We start from the raw sequence: 20,239 nt of genomic DNA on the forward strand, positions 1-20,239 counted from the left end.
CAGGTGCGATCTCCAAGCCAATTAGCTTCATAGCTTCATAGCTTCATAGTTCTGTGCGTGTGTGTGTGTGTGTGTGTGTGTGTGTTGTGTGTGTGTGTGTGTGTGTGTGTGTGTGTGTGTGTGTGTGTGTGTGTGTGTGTGTGTGTGTGTGTGTGTGTGTGTGTGTGTGTGTGTGTGTGTGTGTGTGTGTGTGTGTGTGTGTGTGTGTGTGTGTGTGTGTGTGTGTGTGTGTGTGTGTGTGTGTGGGGGATTCTGCAAGTGTGCCTAGGGAGAGACGTTGATCGATGTATTGTTTAGCAAGCCGTTCTTATCCTTGGTTTTTCGTTATTCTTCAATATTTGCACGCAGAAAGAGCGTTCCAGATCATTTGCTTAAGAGCTCTATTTCATAGAAGCAAACATGTCCCGCTTGTTCATTTTATGCCCGTTTTATTTTGGTTTATGTTTGAGACGCTCGGAGATACGCATGCCCTTAAGTAATATGATGGCAAGTTATTAGTTTGTCGACTTGGCACACCTCAGGAATTTTGGGTTGTTCAGACGGAAAGACCGTTCTGATCTTATGTTCTGACCTGATGACATTGCATAGTGTTTCCAGGATTAAAACCCCGTGCCGTGAGTGTATGTGGATGGTGTTGATCCGTCTGAACAGCGGGGGGTTTAATGTCCTCGTCCGAGTGAGGGTTAGGTTTCCTGGACACATAGTATAACGTTACGGTGTTTGGTGCATTTCATAGACAACATGCATCCACTCCCCCCCTCCTTCCTTAAACTCTAAGCTTCTCTTCGGATTTTGAAGTATCTCGTTAATTCACGTTAATTACATTCATAAAAACGTATTCCAGAATAGTGAGATCATTATCGCGTTAATTCAGAAAAGAAGAGCAGAATTATTTTCATAAGTGAATGCATTACGCTTCTGCACACTGTTTGATCAACGAAATACGGGCCGTTACTGTCCTCATCATCGTGTTCGTTTTTTTGGCAGATGTTAAAGTGAACATGTTCATCTCGGGAGCATTCATTGACAAATGTTCGACATTTCAGATGATGTTTTACATAAATATTTGTTACAGAATACCTCCCGGCTATTCAGTATAAGAAGAAACCCATCTCAGTGAAAAAGACAGCTGTTTTTTATTAAGAGCACTACTACAATTTTGAAGGAGGGAAGAACCCTCTCACAATTGTATTTACAGTAAATGTACAGCGTATCCCGAGAGTCCAGGTCTTCATATTAACAACCAGCACCAGGGGGCGACACTACCCAACAAAGAGAGGACTACAATCAGCAGGTAGAGTGAAACTCAAGAGTTCAACAAAAACGTAAAATAAGCCTTACTAAAAACACATATTTACAACTATTCTAAAAGATTGTGCTTTCAAAATTGATATTGGTTGTGTATTGCATGATAGGATTGACATAAAGAAATACTTAAACTCGCATGCAGCATCATTCAACACCCCCCACATACCAGAAATAGCAGGTACCTCAACTTTGATTTGTAAATATTAACTTAAAACCCCAGAAGAAATAGCATAGAATGTTGAAGAATCTTTGAACCGCTGTGCAGGCATAACCATCCATCACGTAGACAGGGTGGACCACGCCATTGTTCCCTGGTATGGCAGGAATGACCAGGGTATGTGCATTGCATGTTGACTGTAGCATGCATTGTTTCCCCAGGTCAAACACAAGACGAAAGGGCCGCCATCTTGGAAGCAGTGGCTCATATCTCCACGTATGCAGACAATGTGATTGGTCCGGTACGGCAAAGGATTCCAGGTTTGTCTTGTTTTCCAGGGCAGTGCTCCATTAATACATTCACAGGCAAAAACACTAACCAAGGCAGGCCTCTTCTCAATGAGTGAGTGAATCAGTTAACGTAAGGAAGCCGCTCCAAGAGGAGCAGTGAGGCGAACAAAAAGGTATAGTGTCATCCTCCAAATGCATCGTGTGTCCCAAAGCTCCCCAAGAACCCGAGCCCCTGTCTCACACAGTAATCTCACCAGCATCTCCTGAACACCTTCTCAAATCTCATCTCCAGACTCCGGGACAAAAAAAGAAATCCCTCCCAATTGGCCATTTGGCAAACGCTATCTTCGTGGCGCGAGTCGTCCCGTGGCGTTAGCCGAGTGCGACGTTCCCCGTAGAGCATTCCGCGCCTCGTGTTCCGTGTAAACATTCGTCTCCGAGGCTGCGTCGTCGGGGGCCCCCTCCCCGTCCCCGCCTCCAGAGGGCCGTCCGGGTCTTGCCGTGGGGCCCCCTGCCCCTCCCCCTAGGGGCCCGTCTTGGCCTTGACCTGGGCTGCCGCCAGGTTGGCCACCTGGCTGGCGGCCTGCATGACGCGGTAGCGCTCGCGGAGGTTGCGGCGCCTCACGTGCTCGTTGGTGATCTCCACCACGCTGCTCACGGGGAACCAGCCCTTCTGGCCGTCGGACAGGCGGCTCCCCTCGTACCAGCCTGGGGAGGGAGGGGGAGAGGAGGGAGGGGGAGAGGGGAGAGGGGGGAGGGCGGAGAGAAAGGATTTGGGAGTTGTCATTTTGGAACCGTCACGTTTGAATTTGTATAACATTTGGATAAACACTCAACAGGATGCTTGAGGGGCGATTGGGGACACGCCTTCAAGAGGACTAGGGTGCACAAATAGGGATTTGAAACTACCATACATGCAAAATATTAATATAATCCCTGCACTACCCGGACGGTATGTCATACACTGTAAAGAAACATTCAACTGTTGTTATGGAAAATATTCTTTCTTTCGATATGAACGCAGGGTTTAATGTGATGTCACTCCAGTGCCCCTTTCGGCCTAATGGCACGAAAAGTGAACAAGTTATCAAGCCCGCTCGGCCATTCAGCCGGCGCTATCCTATAAGCGACCTGCTGTACATTTTGGGTCATTGTCACTAAAGGTAGATTTATGGTTGGGCGTCAACACATCGCCAGAGGGGTTTACGGAACCATTACGACGTTGCGGACTCTCACTGCGTCCACCGCAAGTTGCTTGTGGTGACGCAAAGCAAGGGCTGTGATTGGTCTGCTGACCACAACATTTCAGGCAATCCGCTTTTCTGGTTCTCACTTCCCTTAACGACGCCATTGTTAAATGTTTGAGTCGGTAAACCCTGAAACCCGACGCAGAACCAAAACAGGTTCAGGACTGTGTCGAGGCGACTGCGTGGTCATTTCGTGGAACCATAACTCTACGTTAAAGGGGACCTATTATGCTTTTTCGACTTTTATGACCTATAAACGTTGTTATAATGATTAATAGTCATGTCTAACCATACTAAAGCGTCAAATAATGACGTACATGCATTTCGACGTATTCCCTGCTGACAGTCTGGGGTGGCTGTGCAGAACGCTCAAACCTTAGGCTCGGGGGTTCAGACCACCCGGACCACTAGCCCGACCTTCCCGGTGCCAGGGGGGGGGGGGGGGGCTACGTACCTTCGTTGGTCTTGCGCAAGACGTTGATTATCTCAGTGGGCTCCAGGGAGAGCTCATCAGTCTGCCCGGCAACGTACTGCTCCACACACTGTACCTGGGGGCAGTCTGCTCACACGCACGTGCACACGCACACGCACACACACGCACACACACCGATAATGAAACTCATGAAATAGATATAATACATATTCATTGTCCTTACGGCGTATGGATACTACAATTAGGGTATGTATCATTTTTGTCTCCTCCTCCTCCTCCTCCTCCTCCTCCTCCTCCTCCTCCTCCTCCTCCTCCTCCTCCTCACCCCAATCCTCGTAGATGACCTCCTCCACATCTCGCTCCGGGTTACTGGGGTTGGGGAAGGCCACGACCCACCGGTGCAAGTCGGACCTGGAGTCAGAGACGGGGGACAGTGCTTCAGACAGGTAAGTGGAACACCATACGAGTGAGGCTAAATGGAGCACCATGCTAGTGAGGCTAAATGGAGCACCATGCTAGTGGAGCTAAGTGGAACACCATACGAGTGAGGCTAAATGGAGCACCATGCTAGTGTGGCTAAGTGGAGCACCATGCTAGTGAGGCTATGTGCTGCACTATGCTAGTGAAGCTAAGTGGGGTACCATGCTAGTGAGGCTAAGTGGAGCAACATGCTAGCGAAGCTAAGTGGGGTACCATGCTAGTAAGGCTAAGTGGAGCACCATGCTAGCGAAGCTAAGTGGGGTACCATGCTAGCGAAGCTAAGTGGGGTACCATGCTACTGAAGCTAAGTGGGGTACCATGCTAGTGAAGCTAAGTGGGGTACCATGCTAGTGAGGCTTATAGGCTAGGTGGAGCACCATGCTAGTGTGGCTAAGTGGAGCACCATGCTAGTGTGGCTAAGTGGGGTACCATGCTAGTGAAGCTAAGTGGGGTACCATGCTAATGAAGCTAAGTGGGGTACCATGCTAGTGAGGCTAAGTGGGGTACCATGCTAGTGAAGCTAAGTGGGGTACCATGCTAGTGAAGCTAAGTGGGGTACCATGCTAGTGAAGCTAAGTGGGGTACCATGCTAGTGAGGCTAAGTGGGGTACCATGCTAGTGAGGCTAAATGGAGCACCAGGACACTTCAACAAAGTAGACATGAAAGCAGTGAATTCCTGAATAGATCCACCCAGTAGACAAAGCGAGACATGCCTGTACAAATTTAAATAAACCGAAGCAGGGGCAGGAAGAACGAGCTTTACCGGTTAATGGTTATCTGGAGCCAGGTCGGTTAATATTGTGGCTTACCGTACGCCAAACACAACAAAAAACAACAACAACATCGTGTGGCAATCGCCGACGTGCGCGCCCGGACCGACGCACTCGCGCGGCCGGGGTGGCACTCACTGCGAGGGGGCTTTGAGCAGACGCTCCATCAGTCGGCCCTGGTGGTTCTCCAGCAGCGTGAGGGTGAAGCAGTTCTCGTAGAGGGCCGGCCCGGTGGGCCCCTCCACCACCGGCTCCACCTGCACCAGGGAGCGGTGGGCGTAGTCCAGCACCACGAAGCGCTCCGGGCTGACGAAAGAGAAACAAGGAGAAGGGGTGTGTGTGTGTGTGTGTGTGTGTGTGTGTGTGTGTGTGTGTGTGTGTGTGTGTGTGTGTGTGTGTGTGTGTGTGTGTGTGTGTGTGTGTGTGTGTGTGTGTGTGTGTGTGTGTGTGTGTGTGTGTGTGTGTGTGAGTGAGAGACTTGCAATAAGTATACCTTTCAGAAGAGAGAGAAACAACAATATATCGCTGTCGGTGCAGTAAGGATGTTCATAGACCTGAGTACCAAGCACTAACAAACACTAGGTATACAACAAAGATAGCTAGGATAAGATGCTACACAATGCTAAGTACTGTTTTTAAGTGCCAGGACGTACAACAAACAATAAGTGTGTAAGGGGGGGGGGGGGGGGGGGGGGGGCAAGGGGGAGTCTTTTGCGAAAGCTGGTGAGCAAAATAGATTTTAAACCTTGCGAAATAGATTTTAAGCCTCAACGTGTTCTACCATGATAAATAAAAAGGTTCAATAAGAAATAATAAAAAAGTTATTTTTTATTTTCCTTCCTACAACATGGATTTCAACAAGCTGCTGGGCCAACGGTAGAAATGACAGAAATGTCTGGTAGGCCCATGTTATTGCTGTCATGAGTTTGAAGGAAGAGGGGAATCACATGGCACGTGGTTCTGATTGGCACAAAGTTGAGCCAATCAGAAAGGGCGCCTATTCCACCCCCGGGGTGGAATAGGCGCCCTTTCTGATTGGCTCAACCTTGTGCCAATCAGAAAGGGCGCCGATCCCACCCCCTGGGATTATTTCCCATTAAGAGCGCACACAGCAGCTCTGTTAACACAACCTTACGTAGCCACTCACCACCACATGTTTACAGTGGAGTGGAGAGAGCATGACATGATCTGAGAAGGAAATGGTCCCAATGTAAACATGACAAATCATTTGCCTGTGATTTGCCTGCCGATAGGACCATCAAGTGTGTGGCGTGTCAGGCTCACTCGACCACAGACAACAACAACACTCCAGTCGGAGCCAGGAAAGGCTTATTGTATCAGGCTTTCGTCTTCTGCGGGAGGGAGACACCAGTGTGGCAGCGGTGCCGTAGCAATTGGACAGAGTTAGAGTGTGTAAAGAGGGACACGGATACGAGCCCTCCCTCCCTCTCTCCCTCCCTCCCTCTCTCCCTCCCTCTCTCTCTCTCTCTCTCTCTGCGGGAGGAGTGTTGCATTCACACTCACACCCATCTTGGTGCTAGGATAACCCTCGGTTCCCTGAACCAATCCGGGGAGAGATGCCCTGATTGGTCAGAAAAGAGCGGGGGAGTGGTCTAAAATCTAAATTTCTCATTGAGGCTTAGGGCAGTCAGCCAAACTATTGGAGATATTCTCACAGAGCATTCAACTCACTATTAGCTGACGGATGGCTATGGCATTCATAGAAAAAAACAGCACTTTAATGTAATCGTTACCGCGCCGTCAACACTGCTAGGAAGATATCTGTATAATGTACTGTACAGCCTGTAGCATAACATATTCTTTTACTAGGAGTGATAAGGCTTATCTCTCTAATGTAATACATAACCTATATGTAGCATGACATAGGCCTTTGTCTGGTGATAATGCCTACCTCTATAATGTAATATATAACCTATACATAACCCTTTGTCTGGTGATAATGCTGATGCCGACTGACCCTTTCTTGGAGGCGAGGATGAGGAGGTCGTTGAAGAGGAAGAGGTGGACCGGGCTGAACTTGGCCCGCATGTTGAAGAGGGTCGCCCCCTTGGACATCTCCCCCAGCTCCCCCTTCTTCTCCAGGTTCCGGTTCTGGGAGATGATGGGCAGGGCCTGGACCGAGAGAGAGAACCATACAGATAAAGACGCAAAGAGCTCAGAGAAAAGTGGAGCTGCAAACTTTGACGCTTATCGTAAGTATGAGCGCCTTGGGCTTAATCAAAGGAATGAAAAAAATGTAAAGTGTTATTATCATAATTATGAAATGATGCAGAGAGGGTGGGGTTGGTTTGAGTAGCAGGGCAAATATTGAAAGAATGACACCGATGTGAAGGGGAGCAAAAACAATACAATATAAATGATTCAAAGCACCAACAGTGGGAATAGTTGATCGAGTATTCGAGGAAAATACATACATTTAAAATGAGCTTGTGTGTGTGTGTGCTCACCTTGAGTTTGTCAAACTCCAGCATTTTAGAGAGAACAATGAGCTCCTCCACTTGCTTCATCTTCCCGACCTCTGTGTTGCACTCCTCGATGATCTGAGTGTGTGTGTGTGTGTGTGTGTGTGTGTGTGTGTGTGTGTGTGTGTGTGTGTGTGTGTGTGTGTGTGTGTGCGTGTGTTTTTTTTTTGTTGAGTGCGTGTGTTTATGAGTGAGTGAGTGTTTTTTATGTTTGTAAGTGAGGTTCAAAGAAGGAGTGTGTGTGTGTGTGTATGAGAGAGAGGGAGAAAAAACAGTGTCAAAACATCAGAGCGAATACCGTGAGCACTAAAACCTATAAAAAGCCTCTCATACATATTTCACGTCAGAGACAGAGATTACATGTCTGCCTCCACACACTAGTATCAGGTTCACTTCTTTGTTCATTCTCTTCGACTACACCCTGCTTATATAACACTCAGTCTCTCTGTGGGCCCTGCCTGTCTCTCTCTGACCCCATTTACACCTGGCAATCACATGTATCTGTGCCATGGGGGGGAGAAGTCATTTAATTCACATCTGACCAGATTCCACGTTGAAATCAGATATTCATTTAGCAGGATCGTAGAACACGGTAATAGCATATCCCCCCGAAGTCCGTTCACCACGTGTGGGGGGAAAAAAAGAAAAAGTTTTAAAACAGTTTGAACATCTGATGAAGACACTCGCTCGCTTAATTAACGTAGGATGACATTGTCCCCCAACCGCCCCAGATGAACTCCACGACCACGCCTAAAGCTACGGAGACACGTTCTGAGGGCCACACTGGCTCCACCGGGAGGGACGAACCTCCCCTGGTCTTAGTGGGCGACTGAAGCACACGACCTGATGAAGACGACCACTGATACCTCGTGGCTTCGCTGCCAGACAAAGCACGTGAAATCCTACCATGTTTTCGCTTCCTGCAGGGCACACAATATGATCGTCTGTGTAGCAGGTGTCGTTCCGCTGCTGACTTTATAGCGGTTGTGTGTTTATTTTACAGGTTGGGCAGGTTAAGGACGATAGCCGCATTCATGTCCCGTCCCTCTGATGTATATCAGGGAGTCCGACGCATCTGCACTTTAGCTCCGTGTGGACGGACCACAGCCTAGACGGCCTGCCATTGTGGGTTCACAGATCCGATCAGTACTGTATTATGGGTAAATATACACTTTTTACACAATGCTTCTTATGTGTTTAGGCGATGTCTGACGGCCTAAAATGCATGTCAGTGTGAATTGTAAACGGTCTCTCTCTCTCTCTCTCTCTCTCTCTCTCTCTCTCTCTCTCTCTCACTCTCACTCTCACTCTCACTCTCACTCTCTCCCAGCTAGCCTGACCAGGAAGTCCTTCTCAGCCCTCGGGTTACAATCTGCTGACGTTGCCCCGCTTTTTACCCCAGGGCAAGAGATCCTAATCGCTTACCTTGGACACGGAATCCAGTGCCTTGGAGGCCGTCTGCTCCTCCTTCGTCTGCTCCTTTGTCCTCTTGAGGATGTTCTGAGGGGGGGGAAAACAAACCAAGGGGGGACAGTGTCTATGTCATGCGTTTCTACAATCTTTCGGGGGAACCAAACCAAGTTCCAAAGAAATCCAAAACTGGATCCGAGTTTAAAATGGAAAATAAAATATGGGCAACGACAAAAACAAACCAAAGAAAGAGGCGGAAGCTTTGGCGCGGTCGGGAGGTGGCGACTGACAGGAACACCGAGGAAACTATGCTGGAATGTGCACGCTCGACAGGATCCAAACACCACATGGGCATAATGACGCATAATGGGCTTTGCAAAGTGGTCACACGAGGTCACTGGTGTCACAACGTGTCTGTTGCTTGTGGCACTCAGTCCGTCAGTATGTTTTTATTCACTCTCAGCAGGGAGTGAATAAATGAACAAGATTGTTTTGTTAGGCTGCAGTATCCCTGGTCGTAGAAGGACAACCGAATAAAACCCCTAAAAAAAAAAAAAAAAAAAATAGCCTGTGCCCCGCATTCTAAATTCTATTCTAAATAAAATCCATCTAAATACTACCCATGATGCCGCTCACCTCGATGAGCATCTTGATGCGCGTGATTCGCTGGAAGGGCAGCAGCAGGAAGGACATGAAGGGCAGGCGCTGGCACAGCGGAGACTCCTGCAGCCGGGAGATGACCTCGGCGAACTGGGCGCTGCTCTTCCTGAGGACATTTACAGTTCCGTTTACACTTCGGCTTTTAATCCGAAGCGACTTACAATGAGTACATTTGTCACAAGGAAGAGAAACAGCAACATATCGCTGTCGGGACAGTAAAGATGTTCATAGAAAGAAGTGCCAAGCTTTAAGAATCGCTCTGTTAACCCGTTCCCCGTATACAACCAAGATAGCTAGGATAAGACGCTACACAAGGCTCAGTACTATTTTTGACTATGGGACCACACCAACTGTGTGCGTGTCTGTCATTGTATTTGAAGTCGATAGCGCCTGTGATTGTACGGTCTGATGTTTTTCTTTTGGACACTTCTAGGACATATGAGCTATTCTCGGTCTCTCTAAAGCAGGTATCGACCTTGTTTGTTTAGAGAGGTGTGGAGAAAGGGTTCTCTGTGTGTGTTTGTGCATGTGGGTGTGCGTGTGTCTCTGTGTGTGTGTGTGTGTCTGTCTGTCTGTCTAACACACCCTCGGCTACACTGGCCTGTCCTCTACCTACTGAAACTGGAACAGTCTCATGAAATAACAGCGTCTTCCCGTGATAATCCCATAATGGTTTCGGAGGAGCGAGGAGGGAGACGGGGGGGCCTACATCAGGGTGGTGTAGGTCTTCTCCTGGTAGATCTGGTTGCGGACGTAGTCGATGTACACGGGGAAGTTGTGCTGGGCGTGGTAGTGGATGATGTCGCAGATGTCCGTGAAGACCAGGTTCTGCTCCATGCGATCCTCCAGGTCCTTCAGGAACCTGTGGAAGGGTACAGGGGGGGGGGGGGGGGGGGGGGGGGGGGGGGGGGGGGAGGGGGGGTCAAAGGTTACATTTGAGAAAGGGAAAGACCCGCTGTCCTGGTGACCGCGGGCGTTCAGAGGCTGTCGAGATGGCGCTGTGAGCACGATCCCGTAGCTATCCGGGCCAGCCAATGAGGAGGCTCCCCTGGCTCCCCTTCTCTACCGTTCCATACTTTGGAGTCTTTACATTTAGACTTTAGACTGCTCTGGAAGAATGCCAGGGATGTATATCACTTTGAGTGGTTCACATACTGGCAGAATTCTGGTGGCAATTGAGAGGGAGATGCAGGGTGTATGTTTTGATGTTTGTATGTGGATTGTATGTAGATGTCTCTCTCTCTCTCTCTCTCTCTCTCTCTCTGTCTCTCTCTCTCTCTCTCTCTCTCTCTCTCTCTCTCTCTCTCTCTGTCTCTGTCTCTGTCTCTGTCTCTCTCCATCTCCATGAGTAAAAGTCCTCTCTGACCTCTCGCTGACCTCCCGGACCCTCAGGACGTTGGAGAAGAGGGTCTTCCTGTCCCTGATGATCATGGCCTCCTCCAGGTCCCGGCTCTCATGGAAGTGGTTGGTCAGCACGCGGAGGGAGCGCAGGTAGGAGGCCTCCGACGTCAGCACCTCGAACATGCTCTGGAGGAGGGGGGGACGGGGGGACGGGGGGGGGGAGGGAGGGAATGTCATGCCTATGCGATGTGATTTGATCCCCCAACGCACTCCTCCAACCGGAACGTTGTCGGGACAGTTTTTACTCTGGTTCCCCCGCTTTCCATCTCTTGACCTTCTACCTTCCTCTCTCCCTCCCACTTTGGTCATCCCTCCATCCCAAGTGTTCCCTCCTCCCCCCCACCCCCAATTTGTCATTCCCTCCCTTCCTCCTCTCAGCCCCCACCTCAGCGTTCCCTATCCCTCCCTTTGCTCTGCCCCCCCCCCTCCCCTCTCCCTCATCCCCCCTCACCCCCCCCCCCCCCCCCCCCTCCCCCCTCCCTCATCCCCCCCCCCCCCCCCCCCCCCCCCCCTCACCTCTTGGTACTTGCAGTCCTCAGGGCTGATGTTCCCCCCCCCCTCCCCTCCTCCCCCTCACCCCCTCCCCCCCCCCTCACCTCTTGGTACTTGCAGTCCTCAGGGCTGATGTTCTCCAGCACGCCGCTGTCCCGCACCGCGGGGAGGTCCTGCCACAGCGTGCTGCCCCCCGGCATGGGGGGCCCGGGGCCGAGCCGGGAGACCCCGTTGCTGGCGGCGGCGGCGGCGGCGGAGAGGGGGGAGGAGACGGCGGGGGGGCCCGGGGTCACGGCGGCGGGGGCTATGGCGAGGCGGCGGGAGAACCAGTCCATGGTGTAGTCGGCGCTGGCCTTGCTGATGTTGCGGCCGACCGTCTGGCGCTTGATCTCCTTGGTGATGACGGTGGCGCGGTACGTCTGGTACAGCGGCTCTGGAGGGACAAACAAGGTCCATTTGCCATTTGAGGAACGGTAAGACGCCGTACTGGGCAGGGTGCATTGTGGGTACAAAGGAGAATAGAGAATGTAATGAACTGAAAAAGGAGATAAATAGAATATATGAACACAAACTGGTCTATAGGTTGATCTTATAGTTATTTATTTATTTTTTGTCGCCGAAACGTCTTTGTGTCCGCGACAAATTCTGTATAATTATTGCGAAAGATGTCCATGTCCATAGATTTTCAATCAAAAAGGCGTAGGGCAAGAGATAAACCGAGGATTTGGTGCAATCACATTATCCCTTTTGGTTATGCAACTCTAGAAAACACGGAAGTGATCACGAAAAACACTTTGATTACAAGTTCAATGATCCTTGATTATGACACAGTCACAGTGTCTGTCACCACTTCCCATTATCTGAATTATTACATCAATTTAGATCCCAATGAAAAGATTAAGCCGGTTGTAACAGCTAGAATACTCACTTCTACACATCCTCCATCTACAGTAGGACAACTCTGTTCTTTAGTTTTTAGTAGTAAAGAGAAACTGTGTAACCATCTAAAATGTGCCTAAGACACAAATAAGCCCGTTTAAGACTTGAGCCACAGTGATATAGGTTACTAGCCTGGGTAGCCCCGCCCATTCTTCCGGTGAATTCAGTTCGCCCTGCAGTAGGGTCTTGAGAAGAGCAATTTTCTTTCTGTTTCCGACACGTTTTTGCGGGAGCCAATCACCAAGCTGGCTTTTCCCCTTGGCGCGCTATCGGCTGGTTTAACACATCGACGACAGGGAAGCGGGGGCAAAGCAGCCAATCGCGTACAGAGTCAGTTGAACTAGGCCCGTTGATCACGCCTCTTGTGCTGAAGAAAATGACGGCAGCTTCCCCAGACCAACGTGCAATCTACGATTGGCTTGGTCTGGTAACAGCAGGGCTAATAGGTTACCTCATTGTATACCGCCTACAGGGAACGTTTAGACACTACGGCTTCTATGAACGGCTTTGAGATCCATCTCTTCATTTTGCTGGAGGTTGAATTACAGATGGGTTTGACAATAGAGAGTGTATGTGTGTATGTGTGTGTGTGTGTGTGTGTGTGAGAGAAAAAGACTGTTGATCACAAGGTGTGTGTGTGTGTGTGTGTGTGTGTGTGTGTGTGTGTGTGTGTGTGTGTGTGTGTGTGTGTGTGTGTGTGTGTGTGTGTGTGTGTGTGTGTGTGTGTGTGTGTGAGTGAGAGAGAGAGAGAAAAAGACTGTTGATCACAAGGTGTGTGTGTGTGTGTGTGTGTGTGTGTGTGTGTGTGTGTGTGTGTGTGTGTGTGTGTGTGTGTGTGTGTGTGTGTGTGTGTGTGTGTGTGTGTGTTTACCGTCCTGCAGCCTCGACCATTTGAACGAGGACCCCCTCCTAGGTGGAGCGACCGGACGCCTGCGGAGAAAAGGAAGGAAGGAAGGAAGGAAGGAAGGAAGGAAGGAATAGAGTGAGAGAAAGAGAGAGGTTAGTCATCATCCAACTGGCAAAATCAACTTAAAATACGAGGAGAACAAATATGGCAAATCAAAATTCATAAATCTAAGAGGGTTTGACGAACAAATTGAAATAAGTTTAAATGGGAGTGGATTGTGGGGATTTCACAACTCACGCCTCTTCCTCCTCCTCTTCCTCCCCCTTATTTTCATCTTCTTCAGCACACCCGTTCTCTTCTTCTACGAGGACAGAAGGAGAAATGGGACAAAATCTAAATCAAATATACTGCTACGACTGTGTAATAAAGTCGCATTAGTACCCGGTACAGCACAAGCAAGACTTAAAAATATCGATGTAATTCATCAGGCGGTATTCGAGTTTAAGTGGATTTTGTGACGTATTTCCCTAGGCAGTAATAGTCGGGTGAAATGATCAATGACTGCCGCTAGATTTCACTATGATTACAAGATTCTTTCACCCATCATGTCTTTTCCTTTTATGAACCAGGGCACCGATAGTCGACTACACCTATGAAGATGAGCCTAATTAGACCTATGATTAGTGTAATGACCTGGGTTTGTCCTTCAACGACGCCTCTGTGTAACGGGGCTGATGACAATAAAATAACTCATCAGGGTCGATTCTATCGGCTAACACTTAGGTCACTTCATTCACAGCACAGAACCGTTCGTAGGGGAGGCGCTCACAACACCACTGACTGGTCTGGAGTCGCCTGCCCCCTGTCAATCATCTCGGAGCCCCGCCTCCATAGAGGCGGGGCTCCGAGATGATTGACAGGGGGCAAGCCGCTCACCTTTCGTGGAGGTGAGGGAGTGGGTGGAGGCGCTGCTCAGCCTCCGGGGGTCCGTCCTGGGGGGCGGGAGCAGGGGGGCTCTGCGCTGGAACATGGGGGGGCTCCCGGGGGGGGTGGACAGACTCCGCGCCAGCTGGGCCTCCGAGGTGGCGGGGCGGCCGGGCGACGGCGGCCGCATGGGGGGGGGGGGGGGGCCGCGCCCCCGCATGGGGGGGGGCCACGCCCCCGGCGGTGGCGGCCCGCGGCGTCATGGGAACCCGCTCCGGGACGGGCGGAGCCGCGTCGCCGATGGCGGCGGCCTCAGTCTGCGGCTGGAACTCCGAGTTGGGGTCGGAGAAGCTGGGGGTCAGCTTGGTCCGTCGCTGGGGCTTCCTCACGCGGATCAGGGGGAGGTCCAGCTCGCGGCAGGAAGCCGTCGGCGGCGTCGTCGACGACGACGGCGGCGTGGTGAGCGGCAGCGTGATCTCGTAGATGCTCTCCTCCTCCTCCTCCTCCTCCTCCTCGCCCGGCGGGGGTCCGAGCTTGGCCAGGGAGGAGTGGGTGCGCTTGGAGGGCACGGGGGGCGAGCGCGGAGGGTGCTGCTGCCTCAGGAGGCTGTTCAGACCCGGGTCCGAGCGCCGGCGGTGGGTGTCGCTGATCACGGCGTTCAGGGTGTGGTGGAACAGCGCCTTCCTCGTCCTGTCGCCGGCCTCCTCCTCCTCCTCCTCCCCCCCCCCGCTCTGGCCCTCCCCCTCCTCGCCTCCCCCCTCCTCCACCTCCCCGTCCACCTCCTCCACCACCACCACCACCACCGGCTCCTCCTCCGTCAGCTCCTCCCCCTCCTCCTCCTCCTCCTCCTCCTCCTCTTCGTCGTCCAGCCCAGCCCCGTCCGACTGGTCCGCCCCCTCCCCCTCCCCCTCCCTCTCCCCCCCCCCCTCGTGGGAGGGCACCCACACCAGCCGCATGCCGGGTCGCCGGAGGTGGCACACGCAGCCGCACCGGGGGGCGCAGGTGGGGGCCAGGGGGCGTTCCCCGCAGGGCTCCGCCTCCGCCCCGCCTCCACCCAGCAGCTGAAGCTCCACCTCCTTTCCATCAGGGGCTGAACGAGGGAGAGATGGGGGAGGCAATGGTTATTCAACTCTTTTTTTTGTACACGTAATGTATAAAAACTACAGCGAACCAAGCACAACTCCAACTCCAGTTCCAAGCCCTTTTATACCATGTTAAAAAAGGCCTGGGGACTGTTTTTACGTCGCCTAAATACTTATACGTATTTTACATGACCTTGTATTTTACATGATTTTTTTTTAATAATTTTATAAAAAAAAAAATATATATATTATGATAACACAAAGTCAGATTAACATGACTTCCTTATTGTCTGTCAATATTAATAGGGATAAGGAACTGATTAAAAAGAAAAGTGGAACCAAGGTTCGTGCCACCGCAAGTGAAAGACGCTTTTAAGGTCAGATGGAGGTGTAGGTGACCTGCATTGTGTGACGTGATTTGTACACGTGGACACACATGAGCACACACACACACACACACACACACACACACACACACACACACACACACACACACACACACACACACACACACACACACACACACACACACACACACACACACACACACTCTAATTGATTGCAATAGGGGATCAGAAATGTAAACGACTACCTGAACGGCCTCCTTCAACGCCGATGTCATTCCCCTCCTCTCCTGTAGGGGGCGCACCCTGCAGACGCGCCGCGTGGGCCTGCTGGAGACGCCGGCTCTGCTTCTCAGGCAGCGGGGGCGCCTGCCCCGCCTCCTCCAGCCGGGCCGCCCCCAGCTTGGACTTGGGCTTGGGCTTCACCGTGGGGGCCCTCTTGACCACCTTGGGCTCGGGGGGGGCGGTGTTCACCACGGCCTGACCCTGGCTCAAACTGTCCACGATCTTCTTGACTTTCCCGGCGGGGGTAGGGGTGACCGCCTCGTCCTGGGGGGGTGGGTCGCCGCCGTCGAACGAGGGTTTGGGCGGGATGGTGGGCTTGGGTTTGGCGGACGACGGGGCGGATATGGATAAAGACGACATGGCGATTCCGATCAGATGGGCCAATCATAGGCCAGGACTGGGGTCCAGGGGGGCGGGCAGAGGGAGTCAGTGGGGGCGTGCCATCCTCGTCTGAGGGTCAAAGAGAAAAAAGCATTTTTAACGTCATCTTTTAAAACTCAAGGCAGCCACTGAGCTTCCGAACAAAGAAATGACAACTGTAGCTCACCGAGTTAAATATAAAACATTGTTATTCAGCCCGGAAGATAATCATTAGCCAAAGCATTTCCTTGGCCAGACTTCTTGGGTAAACAACGGGCCTGCGACCGTGTCTGCACTGCCCAATCTCCCAGCGGAAAAGAAACGCATATAGACTTTGGACTGAGAGGGGAACACACCTCTGTCGGGATCGGGAGCATTCCTGAATATGAATCCCAGCGTTGTAACGACAACGGCATGCAATGGCGCGCTTCTGCTCTCCCCCCCCCCCCCCCCCCCCCCCCCCGGCTGCTGACTAAGTACTTGAAGTATATTTATTGCATAGGGAAGCAATTACCATAACAAGTATATCGGTAACACTTGTGCCCGTTTACCTAAAGGGACCCAAAGTGCTAGGGCTTGTTGATTTTCTTACTTCCACTCCCTTGGAAATAATGTGAGAGTGGTTTACATCCGATTGACCGGATGTTTAGAGGAAGGCTTTTGGAGGTTGTTGTTGACGTGTGTCTTTGCAACCAAAGTCACATCTGTTATAACAATTTAACTGATGCTATAACAGCAAAGGCTTGTGAAAACGATTTTATTTGCCATTCAGTCACACTTTATTATGGCCCTATCATTGTCATCATTCGTAATTGTATAATGCCCCTCCCTGGAATTGAGGAACTGCCACCTTTCTGGTCGAAGTTGGGTACATTTCCAAACAAAATCACACCATTCGGTGACACCACATCTCCGATTCTCACCACAGGTTTCCCACATTTATCTGAATCCAATTGCCGACACACATCCAGCCTTGTAAAATGTATTAGGGACACTTGGACTGTCACTCCACATGCAAAACACACGACCATATAAAGCCTTTGGTCAAAATGCACCAAGCACTTTGGCTATAAAAGGCCTCGCCAACCCCTACACCTATCCCCGGCCAAATGGCCAGTTGCCCGCTTGGCAGACTATCCTTACAGCATATGCAGGCTCTTTGATATGCAGCAGCAGCTGATGCAATATTAAACTCAAAGCATTTAGTCATCCAGACAAATGTTGAAGCCGGGAGGTTCAGGGCGTATGGAAAGACATGTGGGTTAGACTTGTGGTGGGCGACTCCCGGCCAACCCGATGGGCTGTGGGTTTGATGCCCAATGTCCTCAATGATATACGAGTGAGATGTCAAACCGCTAACACGGCCCTTTCACTACCCTGTCTCTGTGTGGGTTGCATTGGGCAGGACTGGCTCCCATATTAATTATAATAACAGAGAGCAGGAATAGATCGTGGTGAGAGAGGAGCCTCTCACTGTGACTCATTCCTAATTTATCTAGAATCTAACCGTACTCCCTTGTGGGACAGAGGAAAGGGTTATCTCTTTCATATTCACGTCATATCTTCAGTTAAACTTCATGTTGTTTTGAATGGGCTCTTCGCAATAACACTGGGTCAAAAAGAAGAATAGCCTTTGTGAATTGTTTTGACCGCCCGTGGAGTTATGGTGAAGTGGCACAGCGATGAGGCTATGAGCCAACTGCTGCACACAATCGACAGCAGGTTGGGATTCTCGCTTGCTATTGCCTTTCTCTCTTCACAACCGCACGGCAGGCTAGAACCGCTTGCCATTGCGTGGGACGGCATGCGATTGCCAAATATTAGCAATGAACCGCCCCAGCTAGTCGGACCAGTTTCGACGGCGGAGAGCTGGCGTACAGCGAAGGGGACCGCGAGGAGAGGGAAACAGATCCAGCCTCACTAATGTTGCATTTCAACATGTCTTTCAGACCGTTTTGGTCTTTCTTGTCTCTTGGGGAGAAAGGCTGCAGTGTCAACAACAAACACGTTGACTCGTCAACATGATCACTCCACTCGCGCACACACACACACACACACACACATATGCAAACAACTCCAAACCCTAACCAAAACAGGTTTTGTTCAGTGAAGACTAATCCTCTCAACAGTCTGTCTCTAAAATGTTGTGAGTGAGTGAGTGAGTGAGCGAGCGAGTAAGACTGTGTGTGAATCACGAGGTGCATGATTCCATTCACAACAACATCAGCCCCTCTGTCTCTCTTCCCCCCCCCCCCCTCTGTCTCCCCCCCATTAGCCTTATGTGTCTCCCCTATGCTTCCTTGACCTCATTCACTCAAGTGCAACATTCTCCATCCGGTCCCATAGACTAAAGTCTGAGACAAAGATTAGGTCAGTGGGCCAAACTCATTCACTCCAGCCAGAAAATGCACTACTGGATCAATGAGGGGAAGGATGCCGTATAAGCCCGACCGTGACACGTGATCACACTCACTCTCTCTCACACACACACACACACACACACACACACACACACACACACACACACACACACACACTAATGAACCTCCAAGATCTAGCCTAAGCACTTAAGATCTTACCCACATCCCTCACCCTGATTGTGTATGTATGTGTGTATGTATGTTAATGGGTGGGGTCTTTAGGAGGAAGCCCCTTCCTGGTGACGTAATGCGCGACTGGAAATTGTGTGTGTGTGTGTGTGTGTGTGTGTGTGTGTGTGTGTGTGTGTGTGTGTGTGTGTGTGTGTGTGTGTGTGTGTGTGTGTGTGTGTGTGTGTGTGTGTGTGTGTGTGTGTGTGTGTGTGTGTGTGTGTGTGTGTGAGATATATCCAGGTTGGCCAGGAACTCGCCGAGGAAGAGGAAGGTGTGTCGGGGACAGAAAACGACATATTGGCCCTGTCTAAACCAAAATACCATTGGTTCAGGAAAAACCTCACGAATGGTTGTCAGTATACTTAACAAGGGACGTTATGTACTGAAGACCAATGTTAATGATGCCCATTTAGTTTAACACCACGTCTCGTGGTTTAGTGTAATGAATAACGTGTTATGATTGAGTCAGGAACTTGCTGGGAGAAAAGGAAAGCTGTGGGCTTGAAGCCAGGCTAACAGATGTCATATATCGGTAGAGCTGCTGTTCCAATACATGATCTACTGGTCGCCACCTGTCAAAACCCCTAAAGTTAGAGAAAGGCAGTAAGGTTAGACACTCACCGAGATCCAATGGGTCATTGATGTCCTCTTTTATTTATCCCACCATAGTAGCTCACCAAACGCGTTCGGAATCATTCACAACATTGTGTTTTTCGCTTCAACTCCTCCTTCGATCACCGGCCCCGCTACCACGTTAACTTCTTCCGTTCCACGGAAAGCGAAAAGTAGAATCGCCCCGTCTGCACTTTAGGGAAAACCCAGAGCCAGCGCTATCGTATCGTCCTAAACGCGATTAATCCACGCACGCTTGCTTTCGGTATTCCGTGTTGTCTCCCTGGCCGACGCGATGTCTGCTGTGAACCCATGACCGGGATCATCCGTCGTTACGTGTTCTTTGTTACCAGCATGTGTGATGCGAGCCAGACCACAGCACCCAGTACCCCTCCTCCTCCTCCTCCTCCTCCTGCTGCTGCTGTTGCTGCTGCTGCTGCCTCTCTCCACCCTTTTCCCACCATTGCTAGATTGCACGGCCACCAGGCCGGGCATTTATTTCCCTACACATCAGTCTTTTTGTATTGTCTAGCACTTTTCGGGTCCACTTGATCAATAAACTACGATTTCTTTAACCCAATGATGTGGGTGTAACAAGACAACAAGGCTGGAGGAGAGGTCTGGAGAAGGATCCAAACAGGTGCACACAGCGGGGATGGAGGCGTGGTCTGCCGTGGATGTATGGAGTCCACACGTTGGCCCCCCCATGTCCCCAGTCTAGTTGCATCTTTAGCGTTTTAGTGCCGCCCAGCGTCTGGTCAGGGGATAGACGCATAACCTCACCGCTTGACAGCAGCCGAGATTTACTGCGCTGTAAAAAATTATAATGAACATAAAGAAAAAAAAAAAAAAGGAAAGCTCAATGGAAACCTGCTGTATTAAAACAACAAGTTGTATTTGTGACGCACTGCTGATACAGTATACGTTTTGAGGAAAATAGTAAAAGCAACTCAGAGGCTGGTTTCAGCAAAGCATTGTTGCGGCTATTATGAATGAGAAGTAGACCCGGACAGTTTGACGGACGTGCTAAGTTGCCAAATGTGCCCAGTAAACACTATGACCATTGGTTCAATAATTTGGGGCAAGGTATACAGATGATTTTTATTTGATACATCGAGCAACG

At 50.6% G+C, this 20,239-nt stretch overlaps 1 protein-coding gene across 1 annotated transcript; it reads right to left on the reverse strand.

Moving 5' to 3' along the window:
• Positions 1 to 1,113: 1,113 nt before the first annotated feature.
• arhgef15b (Rho guanine nucleotide exchange factor 15b) lies at positions 1,114 to 19,792 on the reverse strand. Its single transcript, XM_030339071.1, is given in 18 exon segments — positions 1,114 to 2,463; positions 3,457 to 3,561; positions 3,761 to 3,846; positions 4,825 to 4,992; positions 6,665 to 6,819; positions 7,155 to 7,247; positions 8,595 to 8,669; positions 9,216 to 9,345; positions 9,949 to 10,101; positions 10,606 to 10,766; positions 11,237 to 11,565; positions 12,943 to 13,001; positions 13,216 to 13,279; positions 13,855 to 13,975; positions 13,977 to 14,621; positions 14,718 to 14,932; positions 15,517 to 16,003; positions 19,126 to 19,792. Coding segments are annotated over 17 exon segments (3,141 nt in total). The 5' UTR covers positions 15,914 to 16,003; positions 19,126 to 19,792; the 3' UTR covers positions 1,114 to 2,278.
• Positions 19,793 to 20,239: the final 447 nt, after the last annotated feature.

This window comes from Gadus morhua, chromosome 17, assembly GCF_902167405.1.
Source record: "Gadus morhua chromosome 17, gadMor3.0, whole genome shotgun sequence".
NCBI classification, from domain to species: domain Eukaryota; kingdom Metazoa; phylum Chordata; class Actinopteri; order Gadiformes; family Gadidae; genus Gadus; species Gadus morhua.